Source organism: Podarcis tiliguerta, assembly GCF_965153285.1.
Source record: "Podarcis tiliguerta genome assembly, chromosome: 1".
Lineage (NCBI taxonomy): Eukaryota > Metazoa > Chordata > Lepidosauria > Squamata > Lacertidae > Podarcis > Podarcis tiliguerta.
Genome location: NC_139534.1, coordinates 40,945,646 through 40,964,170, shown reverse-complemented (window position 1 = coordinate 40,964,170; position 18,525 = coordinate 40,945,646). Strand labels below are relative to the sequence as shown.

Sequence of the window (18,525 nt, the reverse complement as noted above, 5' to 3'; positions counted from 1 at the left end):
GTTCTTAAAGCACCAGCAAGCAAAGGGTCAAAACTCTGGGACATATCCAGTCTCATATAGTTACTCCAATTAATGCATGAAAGTGTTAGGACCATAAAGTAAGCTGTCCTGCTAGGTCACACCCACTCACCTTGGATGGAAGGGCTATCAAACTCTCTGATCTCTCACTTTACACCATGTGAACCCTACCATTAAGGATGTCTGCGCTGGTTGCTCCAAGCCTAGAACATGTGGCTTTAGCAAGACAGCTTTGTGTTTGTATACAAACAATTTAGAAACATTTACACCTTGGAACTAACCTTGCCTGTCTTTTCTTGCTGCTGTATGGAAGAGCACATGAATCTAACCTTTGAGAAGTTTGTAAGTAAACCATCTTTTAACTTGCCAAACGTGGTCTCTTTCTAAGCTAAGGGAAGTGGGAACTTGAACCTTTAAAATATCCCCTTCTAACAGCTTATGCCTGTTGTCTTTGTCCATGGAGTTTTCTTGGCAGCGATACTGGAGTGGCTTGCCGGTTCCTCCTCCTGGTGGATCACGTTTGGTCAAAACTCTCCACTATGACCTGTTCACCTTGGGTGCCCTGCTCAGCATAGTTCATAGCTTCTCTGAGTTATTCAAGCCCCTTCGTCACGGCAAGGCAGTGATCCATGAAGGGGCAAGGCAGTGGAGACTCTTGAGAGTCCCATGGACTGCAAGAAGATCAAACGTATCCATTCTTAAGGAAATCAGCCCTGAGTGCTCACTGGAAGGGCAGATCGTGAAGCTGAGGCTCCAATACTTTGGCCACCTCATGAGAAGAGAAGACTCCTTGGAAAAGACCCTGATGTTGGGAAAGATGGAGGGCACAAGGAGAAGGGGACGACAGAGGTTGAGATGGTTGGATGGTGTTCTTGAAGCTACCAGCATGAGTCTGACCAAACTGCGGGAGGCAGTGGAAGAGAGAAGTGCCTGGTGTGCTCTGGTCCATGGGGTCACGAAGAGTCGGACACGACTAAACGACAACAACAACAGCAGCTTATATTTCCATGCTTTGCTGCATGTTTTGTGATTTTAAATCCCTGCTGGCGCTCTATCACTAAAAAGTACTAGCCCCAAACATGGATCTTAGGCACACAAGGAATTCTCTTTTTATTATACCACTAAAGTATTTTCCTTTTAACCAAAATACTAATTAAAACCACCAAAATCGCTGTAGTAGAATGTCTGCTTTGGATGCACAAACTCCCAGATTCAATTCCTGGCATCATCAGGTAAGGCTGGAGGAGACTTCTCTGTCCGAAGTGCTAGAGAGCTGCTGCCAGTCAATGTTAAAATTACTGGCCAAGAGGACCAATTACCTGTCTCAGCATAAGCAGTTTTCTATGTCCTTCATGATACGCTCCTGGCAAACAGTCCCAGTTATTAACTTTGCTGCTGTCTTTCTTACCAATTGCAATTGCTGGGCTGTCTTCAAAGACAGCTCCATTAACAACACATTGCAGTAATTTAACCGGGGCATAGATAACCACCACAAAGCTCTCTGTCTAGGAGGGGCCACAGCGACTGTACTCAGCTGCAGAAAGATGCTTCAAGTTACAGATGCCACTGGAACTTCAAGTAATAGCTAGGTCTATAAGCACCCTCATGTTGCAGACATCTATTTTAAGAGGAGCACAGTGCCATTCAGAACACCACCACCCTGAACAGATGAACCACCCACCAAAAGTACAGTGGTACCTCGGGTTAAGTACTTAATTTGTTCCGGAGGTCTGTTCTTAACCTGAAACTGTTCTTAACCTGAAGCACCACTTTAGCTAATGGGGCCTCCCACTGCCGCCGTAGCACGATTTCTGTTCTCATCCTGAAGCAAAGTTCTTAACCCAAGGTAATATTTCTGGGTTAGCAGAGTCTGTAACCTGAAATGTCTGTAACCTGAAACGTCTGTAACCCGAGGTACCACTATACTTCCATTTTGTTTGGATTCAGCTTCAATTTATTGGCCCTCATCCTACACTAAAGGGCTCATTTAACTTTTCCACCACTTCATTTGCAAAGACAACTACCATCATCCCTGGTCGTTGGTGACGCTCACTGGGACTAATGGGAGTTGTAACGGGAAATTACTTTAATGTTAGATAAAGATCGGTTTTGATTAACAAAGGTGCCCAGCTGTCAAGAACTGACTAACAGTTTGAAAATGAGGGACATGGGGCTTTCTCCAATGTTGCCATTTCTTTTGCACATTAGACCTGAGCAAAGGAACGTCCTCTAGCCTGCATCCCCCCCAATGCACTCCAAAAAAGCTGTATGGAGAGCCTCTAGATGAGGGATAGGGGAGGAAGTCTCACTGCATTAGCAGATGCAACCTACAGAAATCAATGTTACCTTGCATACTTGAAACTTACTTTGTAGAATTGTTGTCCTTTTCCCCAGCAGGGGCAGTGTGGGCATTTAAGGCAACTGGGGTTTTTTTAGTAACTATACGAACACTGCCCCCAATACTGTCAGCCTTCTTTAGTGAAGCTTTCGCTACATCCTCTTTTGTTATGTACCTAGAAACATAGGAAACATTTCATTATTAGTCTGTGGGTCAACGCAAAACACTGAGATGCAGAATTCTTGAGGAAATTCCCCTCTCAAGCTAATCCCTGTTTTCCACATGCAATCTGTAAAACTCTCATTTCCAGCAGCTTTCTCTGTTCTATTTTAAATAAGATCCATTATTACATTGATATGAAAACTATCATCAGGGTGATGAATTACTTAATTTTCTATTGTAATAACATAGGGATTCATGAGTTCTGAATCCTTTGGCATTGTTTTTGCTAAACCTATTTCTCTCACTGTTCCCCACATTTTATCATGCAAAATCACGAAGAGCCTACTATATCAAACCAACTCGGTTAAAACTAGTTTGTAATTTAAGTCATGTTTGCATCATTAAGGTGATTTATTTCCCATCCCTCTACCGGAGTGAAAAAGAGGCTGTTAGCACACACCGTTTGGTACTGCTGAGCTTGGCTTGTTGTTTTGACAACAGCTCTTCAGCAGCAAGAATGGGGCTAGAAAATAGCTGGCCACTTTTCCTGATAATTCTCTGCTTCATGGCTGTTAGACCACTCCATTCTCTTACAAACCTCAGTATCTGGAGGAGAAAATACAAAACATAATAAAATCTGATACCTGTAAGCTCTTGCTCTTTGAGAGTTCTTCACACGCTGTATTCCAGAAGACATATTTAATGCTGGCTGGCAATATATTTTTAAAAGTTTCTTTATGGAGCATAAATATAAGAAAATACACAGAGAATGCATACAAGACAACTCACAAAAGTATACGCCCATACTAGTGTGATGCTTGAGATTGAATGTTATCTACAAACGTCTCTAAATAGGGCATGCAGCAGAAACAAGAAAGTTTTGCCAAATCCTCCCCCTGCTCTCATATTGAGGCCTCTCTCAAGCAGCTGTGTGCTCCACCTGCCAGCAAAACAAGCACAGCAGCAAAGAAGGCCCAACATTTCTTTCCCCATCCTCACATTTTCAAAAAGTTCCTCAAGCAGCTGCCTGCTGCCTGTTCCATCTGCCTGGCAGGCAGCAAAATGAGTGACAGACAATTTCCATGCTTCTTCCCCAACCCCAATCTCAAGTAGCTGCTTGCCAATTGATCTAGGTGGCTGGCAGGCAGCAAAATCAAATAAAGCAGCAAATAGGTGGAACCTGTACATCTTGTCATAACTGTATTTCCATACTGGAAAGTACTTAACCTGTTTAATTTGTGCTTGCCATACAGCTGTTAAAGGCACAAGAATCCTTTTCTCCCAACAGCAACTGAACAAAAGCCTAAGCTTTTATCCTTTATTCAACTACCTGGTATTAAGCCCTATCAAACACAAAGAAACTTACTTTTGAGTAGACATGTATACCACTGTACTGAAAGTTAGCTAGGAGCTAAATGGCACCTTAAACCTAGGTTATGGGCACAACAATGTGTCTAGGCGTGCTTTTTTATAACAAGAATACAAAGCTGAAAATGAATGAACTGCAGCTAAAATATTATGTTTATTTTTCACATGGTCTAGTCCTTCCCCTGCCCACCTCTCTAATATTCTTAAGAGGGTCTATTCTCCAGTCTCTGAGTAGCTGGAAGTGCAGAATGTGCCTAGAACAGCGGGAGTTTAGAACACTGACCCCCCCACCCCACCCCACCATAGCCCTGTTTTGTACCCATCTTGATGTGTTTTCCTGGCTGGAATGTGTTAACAGTTTAAAACCAAAATGAACAGGAACAAAAGTTAATTCTTAATGTTATTTGCATGCACCCTGTGCAGTCTTACTGTTTTATTTTTAAACCCTTTCTCTACCCATCATATTGCAGTGCTAAAGTATTATTTTTCTAAAAAAATGACTGATGACTGACAACGGAATTGAGTTCCTAATTCTGCAGATGGGCAATTTAATTATGCACTTGAGTATATGCACAGACAAGGGAAGTGTGATATTCCCTCCCCACCAAGAAACACATTCCACTAAAAAAAGCAATTAAGATCTGTATATACTTAGCTAATAATTGAAAACCTGACACCAAGGCAGAACATTTTGTTACTTAAATGGAAAACTGCAAGCATACACCCTGGGCATTATTTATAACTGCAGCAATTGATCTTACCAATGAACGGTTCTGTTTTTGCTGAAAGCATGCTGGTAAATCTTCCCAGTTATCCAATTTTATATCCAGTGGAATGAAGTTACAATTCAGGGGCTCCCCATCCTAGATGGATCAAATAAATGTTTTTAAGTCCCCTAAATCAGGAAGGTATTCGGTTATCTGAAGGTTTCAAGGAAGTTGGTGATTTTCCTACCATAAATTTATCTTCAATTACTCATCAGAACTGCTTCTTACAATAAACCAACAACAAAATTCATGGACCTTTCATTGGCCTCACTGCAGTTGCACTGCCAACATTCTAGTTTGCTGATACCTTAGCCCTGAGCAGTAGAAATGTTTATGAACCATCCCATTACATCAAAGATGATGAGACAGATGGTCCTACGGCATAAGACTATTTTAACCTACTCTAGGATGTACTGATAATTTTTCATTTCTACAGAAAAGAAGCCTACTTTAAACCACATTAAATACATTACACTGAGAGAGAGAAGAACCCAACAACAGGCCATGAACAAACAAGTTATTTGTAGTGTGTTTTCCCCATTGTTAGGGCAGAAGCTCCCTATACAACAGTGAATGCAATGACTTGGATCTAACAGGGACCAGCATGACCGCAAAGGCAATTTTGCTTTCACGGGATATGTCCCCAATTTCTGCCAATCCTCTCCTCTCATGGTGATTTCTCCTCCCTTTGATTTCTGCCAAATCCCCCTTCCTATAAAACACAACTCAAAACTGCATTCAAAAGAATATGGTAAAGTTTTTGCTGGTTTGATGCCTCGATTATTTGCAGGTGCGGGGTGCGTTACTTCATGACTTCCCCTTGCTTCATGAAAAATTCCCCAGGCTTACAACTTGTCACGGAGCAAGGGGAAGCCGTGAAGCAATGCATCCCACTCCTGCAAATAAACAAGGCATCAAACCAGCAAAGACTTTACCATGTTCTTCTGAATGCAGTTTTGAGTTGTGTTTTATAGCAAATACTGCCAATCCCCCTTCCTGTCACAACTTCCCATGCTGCATCCCCTTTCAGGGGGTCCTTCACTCCTTAGGAATGTCTTTTGGGAGAGAACAGCAGGCTACAGAAGGGAGAAAAGGGCAGGAACCATTGCATAATCTTCCAGGTTGGATTGAAGCAAACAGCAGCAGCAGCACCCTACCACTGTGTAGACATGAATTCTGTCTGTGTTCCTACTTGCACAGAACCTCAGGCCAGAATATGCTGGGAATGATTCCGAGTCTTCTGTATGCTCTGTAAATAAAGGTGAAATGACTTTCATCAAAACTCATTCTCCTTTCTTCTCCTTAGGGCAGATTAGACAATATAGCACAGGCATGCTCTACCCAATGAGCAGGAAAGCTCTCACTCCTCCACCACCACCAGTTTGTGTCAAACTTTAGTTTTTATGAAGCAGCATGGCAATCTCGTGGCATAATCGCTTTTGTGTAAGACAGTTGTGCCAAACAGAAGTGTGACATGAAACACTGGCATAGCAGTCTCGAGGCAACTTGTGCCAGGTCCAAGTCTCAGCAGTGGCCTTTGGGTGTGGGCAAACGGACCCTTGATTGGTTTTCTATATTAAACAGCAGAGTGTTTCATGGCACATTTTTTTAACTTTGTCTCACTTTGCTAAACATAAGTAAGCTTTACTTGTTTACAAAAATTTTCCTTAAAGAAGCACATATTAAAAATTTTGTTCATAACATGCCCAAATTGCTATATTACAAACCACAATTCTGTAAAGAACCCCCAAATCTACTGGGAGCAACTGCTTCACCATCTCTGAACTCCCTCAAGGCTTTTTTCATGTGCAGAATTATTCGTGATCTCTGAGATGTATATATAAGTCGTTGTGGGTGGTATTCAACATACTGAAATTAATGGACTTAACTTAGTCACCTTTATCAATATCACTGGGTCTACTCTGAACAAAACTTAGTTGAATACCCTCTTTTGATCACCACTTCTGGGGCTCTTGCAAATATTCTGCATGTACTGATCCCCAGAGCATGAGAATACACAATAAAATGTTTGGTTGATACACAAAATGACATGCTCACCACAAGGTAGCTATGCTCCAGAAGGAAATCAGTTTTCCTTACCCACTCTGAGCTCTTGCTCACAACAGTTAGATTGCTCATTTATGTCTTCCTTCGTTCCACTGGACATCCCAGTCAGTGGTTGCTCTAGGATATTTCTCCGGCAACTTTTATGGGCTGTCCCTCCTGTATCATTAAGGGTTATAATCTCTCGGGCTGCGCTTTCTTCCCCAATCCCCGGAGAAACAGAATTGCTGATCTGGCTTTCGTTCTTTATACCTGTACATTTTTTAAAAACAAACACCACAAAAACAGTAGTAAACCCTCCCTTACACATAGGTTGATAGGTAACAGCAAAGCCTACAGTGCATTCCTAGCAAAGTCCACTAGTTAGCTCTTAAAAGAAGAGTTGCCAACACAACCAATTATATAGACAATTCTCCAGAGAAGGCAGGCCATAGCTCATGCATGCTGACTCTTTCCCTCCTAGTACAGAGTGGCATTAGACAGGATGATGCTATACAGCCACCCAATGCAGAAAAAACTTTTATGTCTGGCTGCTGCCGTATGACTGGCAACTCAATGCATAGGCTTCATGAACAGCAACCTTGGCTTTGATCCTAATGTGTGCGAAACAAGCTTCATTCCTGAAATGAAGACCTTCTCCCCTCTTTCCCACTGTTAGTCCATCAGAAACCTGCTCCTGAGTATTTGAGGCCCTCAAGAGAAGAATTAGATATGGGAGATACTATGGGATAAGGGCTGCAGCAGGAAGAGGGAGACTGGGAGCCATCATGAAGAGGGAGACTGGGAGCCAAGGGAACGCAGTGGATGTAGTCTACCTTGATTTCAGCAAGGCATTTGACAAGGTGCCCCATGATACTCTTGTAAAGAAGCTGGTAAAATGCGGTCTTGACTCTGCTACCACTCAATGGATTTGTAACTGGCTGACTGACCGGACCCAAAGGGTGCTCATCAATGGTTCCTCTTCATCCTGGAGAAGAGTGACTAGTGGGGTGCCGCAGGGTTCTGTCTTGGGCCCGGTCTTATTCAACATCTTTATCAACGACTTGGATGATGGACTCAAGGGCATCCTGATCAAATTTGCAGATGACACCAAACTGGGAGGGGTGGCTAACACCCCAGAGGACAGGATCACACTTCAAAATGACCTTGACAGATTAGAGAACTGGGCCAAAACAAACAAGATGAATTTTAACAGGGAGAAATGTAAAGTATTGCACTTGGGCAAAAAAAATGAGAGGCACAAATACAAGATGGGTGACACCTGGCTTGAGAGCAGTACATGTGAAAAGGATCTAGGAGTCTTGGTTGACCACAAACTTGACATGAGCCAACAGTGTGACGCGGCAGCTAAAAAAGCCAATGCAATTCTGGGCTGCATCAATAGGAGTATAGCATCTAGATCAAGGGAAGTTATAGTGCCACTGTATTCTGCTCTGGTCAGACCTCACCTGGAGTACTGTGTCCAGTTCTGGGCACCACAGTTCAAGAAGGACACTGACAAACTGGAACGTGTCCAGAGGAGGGCAACCAAAATGGTCAAAGGCCTGGAAACGATGCCTTATGAGGAACGGCTAAGGGAGCTGGGCATGTTTAGCCTGGAGAAGAGGAGGTTAAGGGGTGATATGATAGCCATGTTCAAATATATAAAAGGATGTCACATAGAGGAGGGAGAAAGGTTGTTTTCTGCTGCTCCAGAGAAGCGGACACGGAGCAATGGATCCAAACTACAAGAAAGAAGATTCCACCTAAACATTAGGAAGAACTTCCTGACAGTAAGAGCTGTTCGACAGTGGAATTTGCTGCCAAGGAGTGTGGTGGAGTCTCCTTCTTTGGAGGTCTTTAAGCAGAGGCTTGACAACCATATGTCAGGAGTGCTCTGATGGTGTTTCCTGCTTGGCAGGGGGTTGGACTCGATGGCCCTTGTGGTCTCTTCCAACTCTATGATTCTATGATTCTATGAAGTCTTCTTGTACAGGCTGAAATGCTCTTCTGCCTGTGCAGGCAGGGGAGAGCTTTGGATCCAGGCCTTTATACCGAAAAAGAAATTCAGTCTGGGCGACAGAGAATTCTGCAGCTGCAACAGTAAAGTGTGGAAGATTTAGCAGCCCTGTTTGGGAGGCTCTAACAGAGGTAAGGTAGGAAGGCAATGAGCTTCTCTGTGTGCAAGGTGGACATATGACAAACACATGCAGATAAAATCCAAACTTAAAAAAATGAACAAAACCTTATACAAATTGAATTTTGGATTTAGGGATGTTAGGTATCCTTTATAAATATAAAATGCCATATATCCTTTCGAAGTCAATTTCCAATAAAATAACCCATCTTCTAATAAGGTAATTAAGTGAGATAGCTACAGTACATTGCCTGACCAAGAATAGTAATAAAATACACGCGTTTCATGGACTTGTGGAAAGAAGTGTTATTTCCTGAAGAGGACTGGGAAAAGTTAAGGTGCCAAGGAAATTTCTACTACAAAGCATTACATTTACACCATGGTAATATCAGAGGCACCCATTGCCACTGAATGTATGGCATGTTATACTTTATAGGCAAAGTGAAAATTTTGGAAGCTTCTTCTGAAAATTTTAAGAAAAAAAGTCACTCAAGTTTTTCTTCCAATACTTCATATTTTTAAGCATTCTTTCGTGCCATTTTTAAAAATGGCTTTTTAAAAAAAGAAAGAAAGGCGATCTTAATTGGAGCACAGGGGCTTACTTACTGTTCTTTCCCCGAGGAGATTCACACATTTCACAGTAAGGCAGCAGTGAATTATTACTGAAAGTGCAGAGGCTGCAGCGCCAGGTTGCCTCAGAAGGGCATCCTTTGCTTGAATTCGGTACTGGTGTGCCAAAACCTTCTTGTGTGGTTTCTTCTGTAACGGGAAGGTTTGTTTTTCCAAATGAAGAGTTCCTCCTTTTCTCAGGAGAGCTCTTTGGAGTCGATGGCGGTAAAGCTCTTGGTCTCTTTGCTTCTCTACAAAGCAAATCCTTCTCAACAAGTTCCTCAGAGTCCAAAGAGCCACCATTTGCCTGGTCCTTCTCAGTGGAGGCTTGAGAAGAAGCTGGACTGAAGTCTGAAGCCTTATCGCAAGATGGAGTTTTTCGCTTTTTTTCAGCATTTGGTTTTGGTGAAAGGAAGGCACGAATATCATGCTGCTTTTCCTTTTCAAACTAGGGCAGATGATAAAACAACCATTACATCTCTTTCATTGCAAACTATTGTCTCATTCTTCCATTTCTTAATTTATTAACCTTTCCAACTGAAGCGTTTCCCCAACAGGTAGTCTTTTAATACAGCAAATTTTAAGAGGAAAAACTTGACATATCAAGAAAATTATTATTCCAATATTCCAATCGGGTGGATTCTAGACTACTTCCTAACCTATTGTGTTTATTATTTCGGGCAAGCTGTCAGTGCAACACTCAAAAAAGTTTATGTTCTGTCTTGCTAAGATATGGCTTCCCATGAAAGACACATTATCAGGTATGTGTTAAATGAATTAATTTAGTTTATGAATTTTAATTTTATTAATTTGATTCATGCTACTGAGAAAGTCGGATGCTACATGGGAGATCAGCAAGGTACAACACCAGTTTCAACTGCTACAGTGAAGCCAATGGTTGAAGCCTGGTGTCATGATAAAATCATGGGATTGGCCTGGCATTCAACTACATTTTACTTATAGCAGCCACGCAGAAATCAATAAACATAAGTTAGGCCCATTAAGGTCAATGGGTCTACTCTGAGTAAAACTTATTGCAAAGGCAGAAAAGCTTTTTCAGTCCAACGACAGCATTATGCTGGGGGTCCATGCCAGTGGTAGATGGGAGCAAAAGTGGCCTGAGCAGTAAATGTGGCTTACCTTTATACAGTAGACTACATTCCAGAGCTTTCACCCACCACCAAGACAAGTAAGAGACATTGCCACTTGAGGAGGGGCAGGACCAGTGAGATGTATGGCCTACCGAGAGTCTTGAGGGACATGTAAAGAAATCCTGAGGCCTGAGCTTCCCAACCTCGAGATTATTATGATGGGAACAAGCCTAGCCTCCCCCCTCCTTGAGGTCTTGTGTTGCCCTTCACCTGCTCTGGTATGGCTTCAAGGTGTTTGGAAGGTTTCAGTGTGATTTTTGGATTAATTACAGCTTCTCGAGTCATCAAAACCTGACAAACAGTGGTTAAATGTAACAAGTTTGTTTGTTTGGAATAAGTCAGCTTTCAGCCACCAGTTTATAAAACTGGTTTGTTTCAACAAACCTCAGTTAAGATGAATAATAGCTTGGATGACATACTAAGCTATGGTTAAACAAAAGGTGAAGGTGAAAGCTTCTAATTGTGGTTGCATGGAAGAGAGGAGAGGCATGGTGCTTGTTCCAGAATGGTAGCCAATATCCCCATCCCAGCCAAAGTTACTTTTGCAGTTTACGAACGGTTCTTACTTGACTCATAGGCTAAATAGATCTTCACAATACTGCAACTGCATGCAAATGAATAATGTTCCCAGCTTGGTCAAAGGAATCACACAGTCAAAAACATATTAACTTTAATTGCCATTTTGGTTATTATAACACAGTTGGAATCATGTTAAATTGCTTTGAATTTGCATGCCATCTTGGGTCTCAGAACCTGAAACCTAAGAACAAATCTCCCCCTTCTTGTATTATGCTTAAATGAACCACCTAACTGCAAAGCCATTTCTGCATATTAAAGCAAAAGGTTATATGTATCCAATCTGGCAGCGTATGCACATGCAGCCTTTCTGTATTTAAGATTAACTGAACTGCCTTATAAAGCCACAGGCTAATTGATGTATCATACAGACAACATATTGAGTACTCAAATTAGTCTGGCACAGAGCGGTGACCTGCTCTGCAGTCATTCCAAGGGTATTATTCATATTTACAATGAGGCTACTGCTTGAAGAAGTGGATTTTGGCTGTACCAAATCTGTTGAGGATCCTTTTCGGGTATGATATACTGATAAATGGCAGCAGGATGCACTACATTTGCTGCACAGTAGTAACCAGTGACCTGGCAAAATCCCAGGTGAGTTAGCACCATAATAAATCCATAGGTTTTTTTTTTAAAAAAAACCAACAACCCTAAAAAGTATGAAATGAATGTATTCACACAAAAGTTATAGCAAACTCCTAGTCAGTTCACAAACTGTTGATGAGATTTTGGAATCAAATTACAATAGCTGATATAAACTGAAGGAACAACTTCCAAGCACTCATACAACCACTCACCAAATTATTTTGGTAGGTAGCTGTATTACGAAGCAGAGATCAGAAGCAACATTTCACAAGTGAATCAAGCAAATTTTCTTTACTACAAAAAATTATGAAGGGCGGTATTCAGCTAAGTTTTACTGAGAATAAAGTTAATACCTCAAGGGACCATTTCTCTCCATATGAACCAACCTGGACCCTGTGATCATCATCAGAGGCCATTATTTTCCCCCTCCATGAGGGGTCTGGAGGGTGGTCATATGAGGACAGGCCTTTTCCGTGGGGGCTCCTCATTTATGGAATTCTCTCCCTAGGGCGGCTCTCCTGGCACCTTCATTACCTATCTTTAGGCAGCAAGTGAGTACACCCCTCATTTCCTAGGCTTTAGACTAATTAAACAATCCTTGGCCTTTAAAACAGTCCGTGTATAGGTTTTTTATTGCTTTGTTTGCTACTGTGTTATGTCTTTTTTTGTGTTTTTATACGGTGCCCTGGGATCCTCGGATGAATGGCAGCATGTAAATTTAATAAATAAGTACATAAAAATAAATAATGAACTTAACTTAGTCACGGTCATTAATTTCAATGGGTCTTTACTCTAAGCAAAACTTAGTTGACTGCCACACTAAGTATGACTGTGGCCGTGATCATGAAATTACTATTTTGTGCGTGTATGTATCTCTAATTGGTGCCCTAGCATCCATGGAAGTGATCTGATTCATGTACTCACTTCTGATTCATGTACTCAGTTCTCCCTCCCTCCCACAGATCAGCTCCTTTCAGAGAAAGAGAGAGAGAGAAAGGGCACACACAAATACACTTCACTTTTCCCAAGGGTTTGTGTAAAAGCCAGACCCAGTATGATTAATCTGAGCCTTGAAATGCATAGAGTTCAAAGAGGAAGTGGGAAAGAGCACCATTTTCAAATTCCTCCTTCAGCGTTTTGTATTTCGCAAGGGAGAAAAAGGGGGTGGTGGGTCTCCAAGGCTTTGTAGACACCAGGGGATATTTGAAGCTTATGATGGTGCCACGTTGGCAATATCTGTACTGTATTAGCAGATTTCTCTGCCAGATCAAAAGCGTTTTGACAAGTGCACGGGTACCAACTGGATAGTATCCATACAGATTGACATACGTTCATGTGCAAAATAAGCAAATAAATGGCTGCAATTAAACTAAAATGAAGGGCATGTGTATGCATGTATACACATTTCTGTTATAATCAATAAGACGTGAAAGTGCTTATTGGCAATGGAAGTCCCAGGTGGGTTTCATGGTTTCGGGTCTTTTGAATAGATGGACAGGCTATTTGAATACAGCCAATTGTCCAATTTGTTTTTAGATATTTTTAAAAATCAAATTGCGAAACAACCCAGACTTGTCCAACAACATGAGAATATAGATACATATAGGATGTCCTGTGAATCTCAGGTACTAACATGCCTGCAAACCAAAGCAGGAAGTATAAGTATGTAGTCCTGGCAAAATGGCAATTCAAATTACATCTCATGTGAATGCCCAGACTTCAGAAATACATGAACATGTTAAGCACCACACACGATCTCTTTTTGTACTTAAAGGTAAGGGGACCCCTGACCATTAGGTCCAGTCGCAGACGACTGGGGTTGCGGTGCTCATCTTGCTTTACTGGCCCAGGGAGTTGGTGTACAGCTTCTGGGTCATGTGGCCAGCATGACTATGCCACTTCTGGCAAACCAGAGCAGCGCACGGAAACACCGTTTACTTTCCCGCCGGAGCGGTACCTATTTATCTACTTGCACTTTGACGTGCTTTTGAACTGCTAGGTAGGCAGGAGCTGGGACCAAGCAACGGGAGCTCACCCCGTTGCAGGGATTCAAACCACCAACCTTCTGATCGGCAAGCCCACAGTGCCACCCGCATCTTTTTGTACTTACGTGAGTGAATAAAACTTCATTCTTTATCTCATTTAGGTTTTCATTTGGGATCCATGCTTCAGCAAAATTCAAGAAATTCCACTTCCCTTTGTCACCTTCTTGCGCCTGCAGTTTTTCTTTCTTGCCATTTAGTGCGGTCCCAGTAACACTGGCCTGCAGACAGAAAGATTAAAAACGGTTTCACTCTTGACAACGTAACTTCATCCCATGCTTGTCTAGGGTGGTGCATAGGGTTGGGGCATAGTAGTTTTGGGGTCCAGAAACTATTCTTTCCTACCCCAAACCAATGAACTTGCTAAGCCTCTTCTAATGCTAGAGCAGGGGCAGCAGTAGGCAGTCCCATTGTCTCAGAAGCAAAATCGATTCTACTTCTGGATGGAAAAAAGCAATTGAGAAATGATCTGTTCCATCAGGCAGGAGAGAAAAAACCTGAGGGGACTGAGCCTGCCTCCCAGAATCCTTTGCTCTCCTGCCTCCGTCACATGACGAGGGTTGCTACCCACCCATTCGGTTCATCATCAAACGCCTAAAATAAGCAATTACATTTCCAAAGGTGAAGATTTCAACCAGACTGCATGCCCTATGCACCCTGGTTATGTAGACTAAATAAATTGTATTACAACAAATAACATGTCTTAAAATAAATAGTATTTTATTATTTACTACTATCTACCTTACTGCCATTGGCCATGCTTGCTTGGGGGCAATGGGAGTTGCCCATGGCCAAGTAGTTGAGCAACATCTGGAGGGTCAAAGGTTCCCCACACCTGCTTTAAGTTTACCTGAGGGAATCCTGTTGTGGATTTCATCTGAAGTACAGGACAGATGGCTACAAGGCTGACAGCCTTCCCAGTATTTATGGCGCTCTGTACACAAGAAGGACTAGCAGGTCTAGCTCACGTTCCAGGTTTTAGAAGGCTTCCAGACACTGTGCTTTAGAAGTCCTTCTGTCAGTCATAAACAGATCAAAGGGGAGCACTATAGGCTATAGATAATATCTGTTGCTGACTTGTTGAAACGGGCTTTTGTAAAGTGAATTTTAGAAAGCATCACTGGCTATGCCTCCTCCCAAGAACCAAAAGTCATATGAAGTGACTAGGGAAGGAGGAATTAGGGTAGGGGATAATCTAGAAAATAGGGTTGTTAGGTGTATGTGCACTCACAATGTAAGGAAGGTACTATAGTCGGTATCTTAGAACCGTGCTTTGGACAGTGAGGATTGCCAACGTTTAAGTGCGAAAACATACCTTGCGATTCAACATTCCCCACATAAGAGGGTCCAGTGTCCCATTTGCGATAAGGTAATGGATATTCACAGAACTGCACTGTCCAATCCGATGCGCCCTGTCTTCGGCTTGCTTTATGTGTCCAGGGTCCCAGTATAGTTCAGCAAAAACCACATGAGTGGCAGCAGTAAAGGTTAATCCCTACAAATAAAGACAAAAATGAAGGCTCCAGCTTGGAAAGCAGAGTCGACTAAAGGGAAAGGTATTGAATGCTTTTGCCAGAGAGTCCTCACGTAATGCCTTGGGCTCAGAAGGCTCAGTTAAGTCTGAAAATGGTTAGCCAACATGGTTTAAGGAATTATGACAAACTGCATTTCCAGTTACAGCTGGCGCCCACTGCCTGCCTGGGTTTAGGAACTGCCAACTTGGCGCCCACCTCCCACCTTGCACTCCTCCCTTCCAGCAAAACCTTGCGACAGCCTGACACTAAGGCTTCTTTAAGTTTTAGGTAGATCATACGGAAGGAAAGGCGTAACTTCCTCCCACCCTTGCTTACTCTCCTGCCATCTCCCACCGCCTTTGGACTCATCCTTTCCCTGCAAATGCCAAACCATCACTGTTTGGGCTCACTGCCATCTCACTTCTCATCCCTCCTCTGAACTTCTTCCTTCTCCTCTCAACAGCCTTCAGTAGTAATCATGGATTTTTCTTTTGTTCTACCTTATCAATAAAACTGGCTTCTGGAAATCCTCTTATCTCAGTTGCTCCATCCTGAGTACCTTATGCAGGCACCCTGCTACTTGGACTGACGTCCTTAAATTAAGCATGTATATTTTTTTGTAAATACACATTCACAGCAGCCTGTCAAGAGAGCCAGGGCCACAGCAGGGACAGTCCCTCTTATGCTTGAGCTAAATTCCCCCCAGTCATGTGGGTTCCATAAGGGTTTATTCCCCTGAACACAGAAAATTAGTTCGCAGACATGTATCCTAAACAAGTGTCGGGACAATGCATTTGTACTTTTATTGTGGTGGCAGCCATGTTACAGCAAACTACTGTCCACCGCAGAGACCAAGCTGGGAAAAGCAAACAAGCTGTTGGGAACTATATAACCATTTCGTTAAATATAGGCCTGAATGCTGAAACTGACTTTTGAGGGAACAGAATAGGAATGTTCGTGTTTTTCCCATACCGTATCTTAAAATTCTTACATCTGTTGGTATATACTGAAGAGCAGGTCATGAGATACTACATTTAAGGAACTCCTTTGACCTATGCTGATGGAGTGAGAAACGACACCATAACGAAACATAGGAACGGGTTATTGTTCAAGGTTAGGCCATGGGAGAAACTAGTTAACTTTTTCCTTAGTTATACAGATTTGCTACATTAATTGCTGCCCCCCCCCCCAAACGGTTGCGTAACATCAGCATAATGACCAGAGGTGATATTACTGTACAACTCTACATAGTGCTTTAATTCAGCAGTTTCATCTGGAATTTCTCACACACAAAGTGGTCTCTGTGACACCTGTCAATTCACTGACCACAGTGTGCCCCATAGGGTTTTAAAAAAAGAAGTCAGTGGCAATACAGATTAACAGTTCAAATGCCATAAGCAGTAACTCACAAGTTGTATCCTGTATATTGTTAGTCCTTACCTGGCCAGCAGCCAGAATGCTCAAAATGGCCACCCTAGTATCTGGGTCCTTCTGAAATTGATTGACAAGGCTGATTCTTTCTGCTGAAGGTACGCTTCCATCTATTCGAATATATCGAGCCTGTGAAGTAAGAAAACCAAAGCATTACCCGAAGTTAAAGGAAATCCTTGTCTTTGCATATGAACAGCCAAGATGTGACAAACGCAGACTTTTTAAAAAGCAAGCATTTTTTTAAAGCAAGCACCAAAAAGAATGCGTACTCGTTTAGAGCTCGATAGTAAGATCCTTAAAAAGCAGTGGAAGAAAATAAGCCACACTTACCTTGCTTTCTATCACTGCCTCTGTACATGCCTGAAGCATGCTTAAGTGATGAGCAAAGACTAGAAACTTCAGTTTGTCATTCTGAAGCAGCATTTTGATGTAATCCTTTACTGCTCCTGCCTAAAACATACAAAGCACCTTGGAATTTTGTTGTAATAAAACAGTTAAGAGGATAAAACAAAGTAATTTGTGTTGATGTAAAAGAGAAAACTACATTAGCATACAAGGTTAATTTCCTCTCATGGTTTGAACAATATCCATTATCTGAAGTGTGCCAAGCAAACAAAAAGCCAATCTATGCATCACGTTATCTTACAGATATATCTTACTGGCACATTATCATCATTAGTGTAGATCCACTAAGGGTTGTATCTGAAGGCAGACTGTGAGAATGGAAAGACACTTCTGCTTGTCCAAAGGGGATAACTATTTCTGCTGAATCCCAGCTCTATCAGCTGGGCCACATCCCATTCTATTCCTGAGGATGGGGAATCATGCACGCCAACTCCTGGGGGCCAAGCCTCCCTCAATGTTTTGAGTGGGCCAGGACCCCCTACTGTTCAAAGCAAACGCAGAGCGACATCAGGACGTCGTGCAATGTTGCGTGTGTGACATCAGGACATTGTGTTGGGCCCCCTCTATGTTATTTTTTAGAAGATGGCACTTCTATTGGGGATAATGAGAGCTGAAGCACAGAGGAGGACTGTAAGTGAGCCACTACTACAGTTCTCTGGAATCAGCACAAAGTGTTATTACTACAAGTACACTGTGTTACTTACTGCCTGCCCCTTAAAAAGCAGTCAGGAACGCAACTTAGCACTGAAAATAAATTTGCAGCTAAAGACAGTGCCAAGTGAGATAATTAAAACATGAACACTGTCTACTAAGTTGAAAGACAAAGTTAAAAGTGTGGCCTTGTCTTATCTAAAGCCTGAACCTGTATTCTCAAATTAGAGACAAGAGTTTATCTTCAGTGTAACTGGATACTGCTCATTAATTCAGAGATACTTTACGACAATAGGTAGGAACCAAGGTCCTTCTGTTCTCAGATGACCTGTGTGACCCAGTGTAGGCTTCCATGAATGGAAGTGGGGAAAGGTGGGAGAGAGGGGTTTGATTGTTTTCGCTAATAGCTCCTGCAGCCCTTCATTTGGGGGAAAACGCTGAAACAGCATGGGAGGTGGTGCACAGCCTGCAGGGAAAATCTGCAAAAATGATCTTGCACTTCCATTTGCAGAAGAAGCCCTGATACATCAGAGCCCTTCCAAAAATGGAAGGAATTCTGTTCACCAAAGGGTGTCTTTGGATCTCGCACGCTATTCAAAACCATACTTCTTTCACTCTGAGGGACTCATTCCCTCATGGGCCATGGGCCAGTGGCAAGCTAGTCCAGAGGCAACAGCTGGCCAGAGCAATGGATGCAAACCTTTCCGCTGTACAGTGGGCTACAC

General features: G+C 42.4%; 1 protein-coding gene across 5 annotated transcripts in view; it reads right to left on the bottom strand.

Moving 5' to 3' along the window:
* ZRANB3 (zinc finger RANBP2-type containing 3) overlaps nt 1-18,525 on the bottom strand; it is a 41,087-nt gene that overhangs the window by 3,499 nt on the left and 19,063 nt on the right. For all 5 annotated transcript variants that reach the window (XM_083406803.1, XM_083406804.1, XM_083406801.1 and 2 more), the window contains exons 9-18: nt 17,075-17,194; nt 16,754-16,873; nt 15,115-15,294; nt 13,868-14,020; nt 9,440-9,890; nt 6,754-6,969; nt 5,811-5,902; nt 4,648-4,749; nt 2,979-3,124; nt 2,385-2,531 (exon numbers count right to left, since the gene is read on the bottom strand). In XM_083406803.1, the coding sequence (XP_083262929.1) occupies nt 2,385-2,531; nt 2,979-3,124; nt 4,648-4,749; nt 5,811-5,902; nt 6,754-6,969; nt 9,440-9,890; nt 13,868-14,020; nt 15,115-15,294; nt 16,754-16,873; nt 17,075-17,194 (1,727 nt within the window). The remainder of the gene's footprint in view (nt 1-2,384; nt 2,532-2,978; nt 3,125-4,647; nt 4,750-5,810; nt 5,903-6,753; nt 6,970-9,439; nt 9,891-13,867; nt 14,021-15,114; nt 15,295-16,753; nt 16,874-17,074; nt 17,195-18,525) is intronic.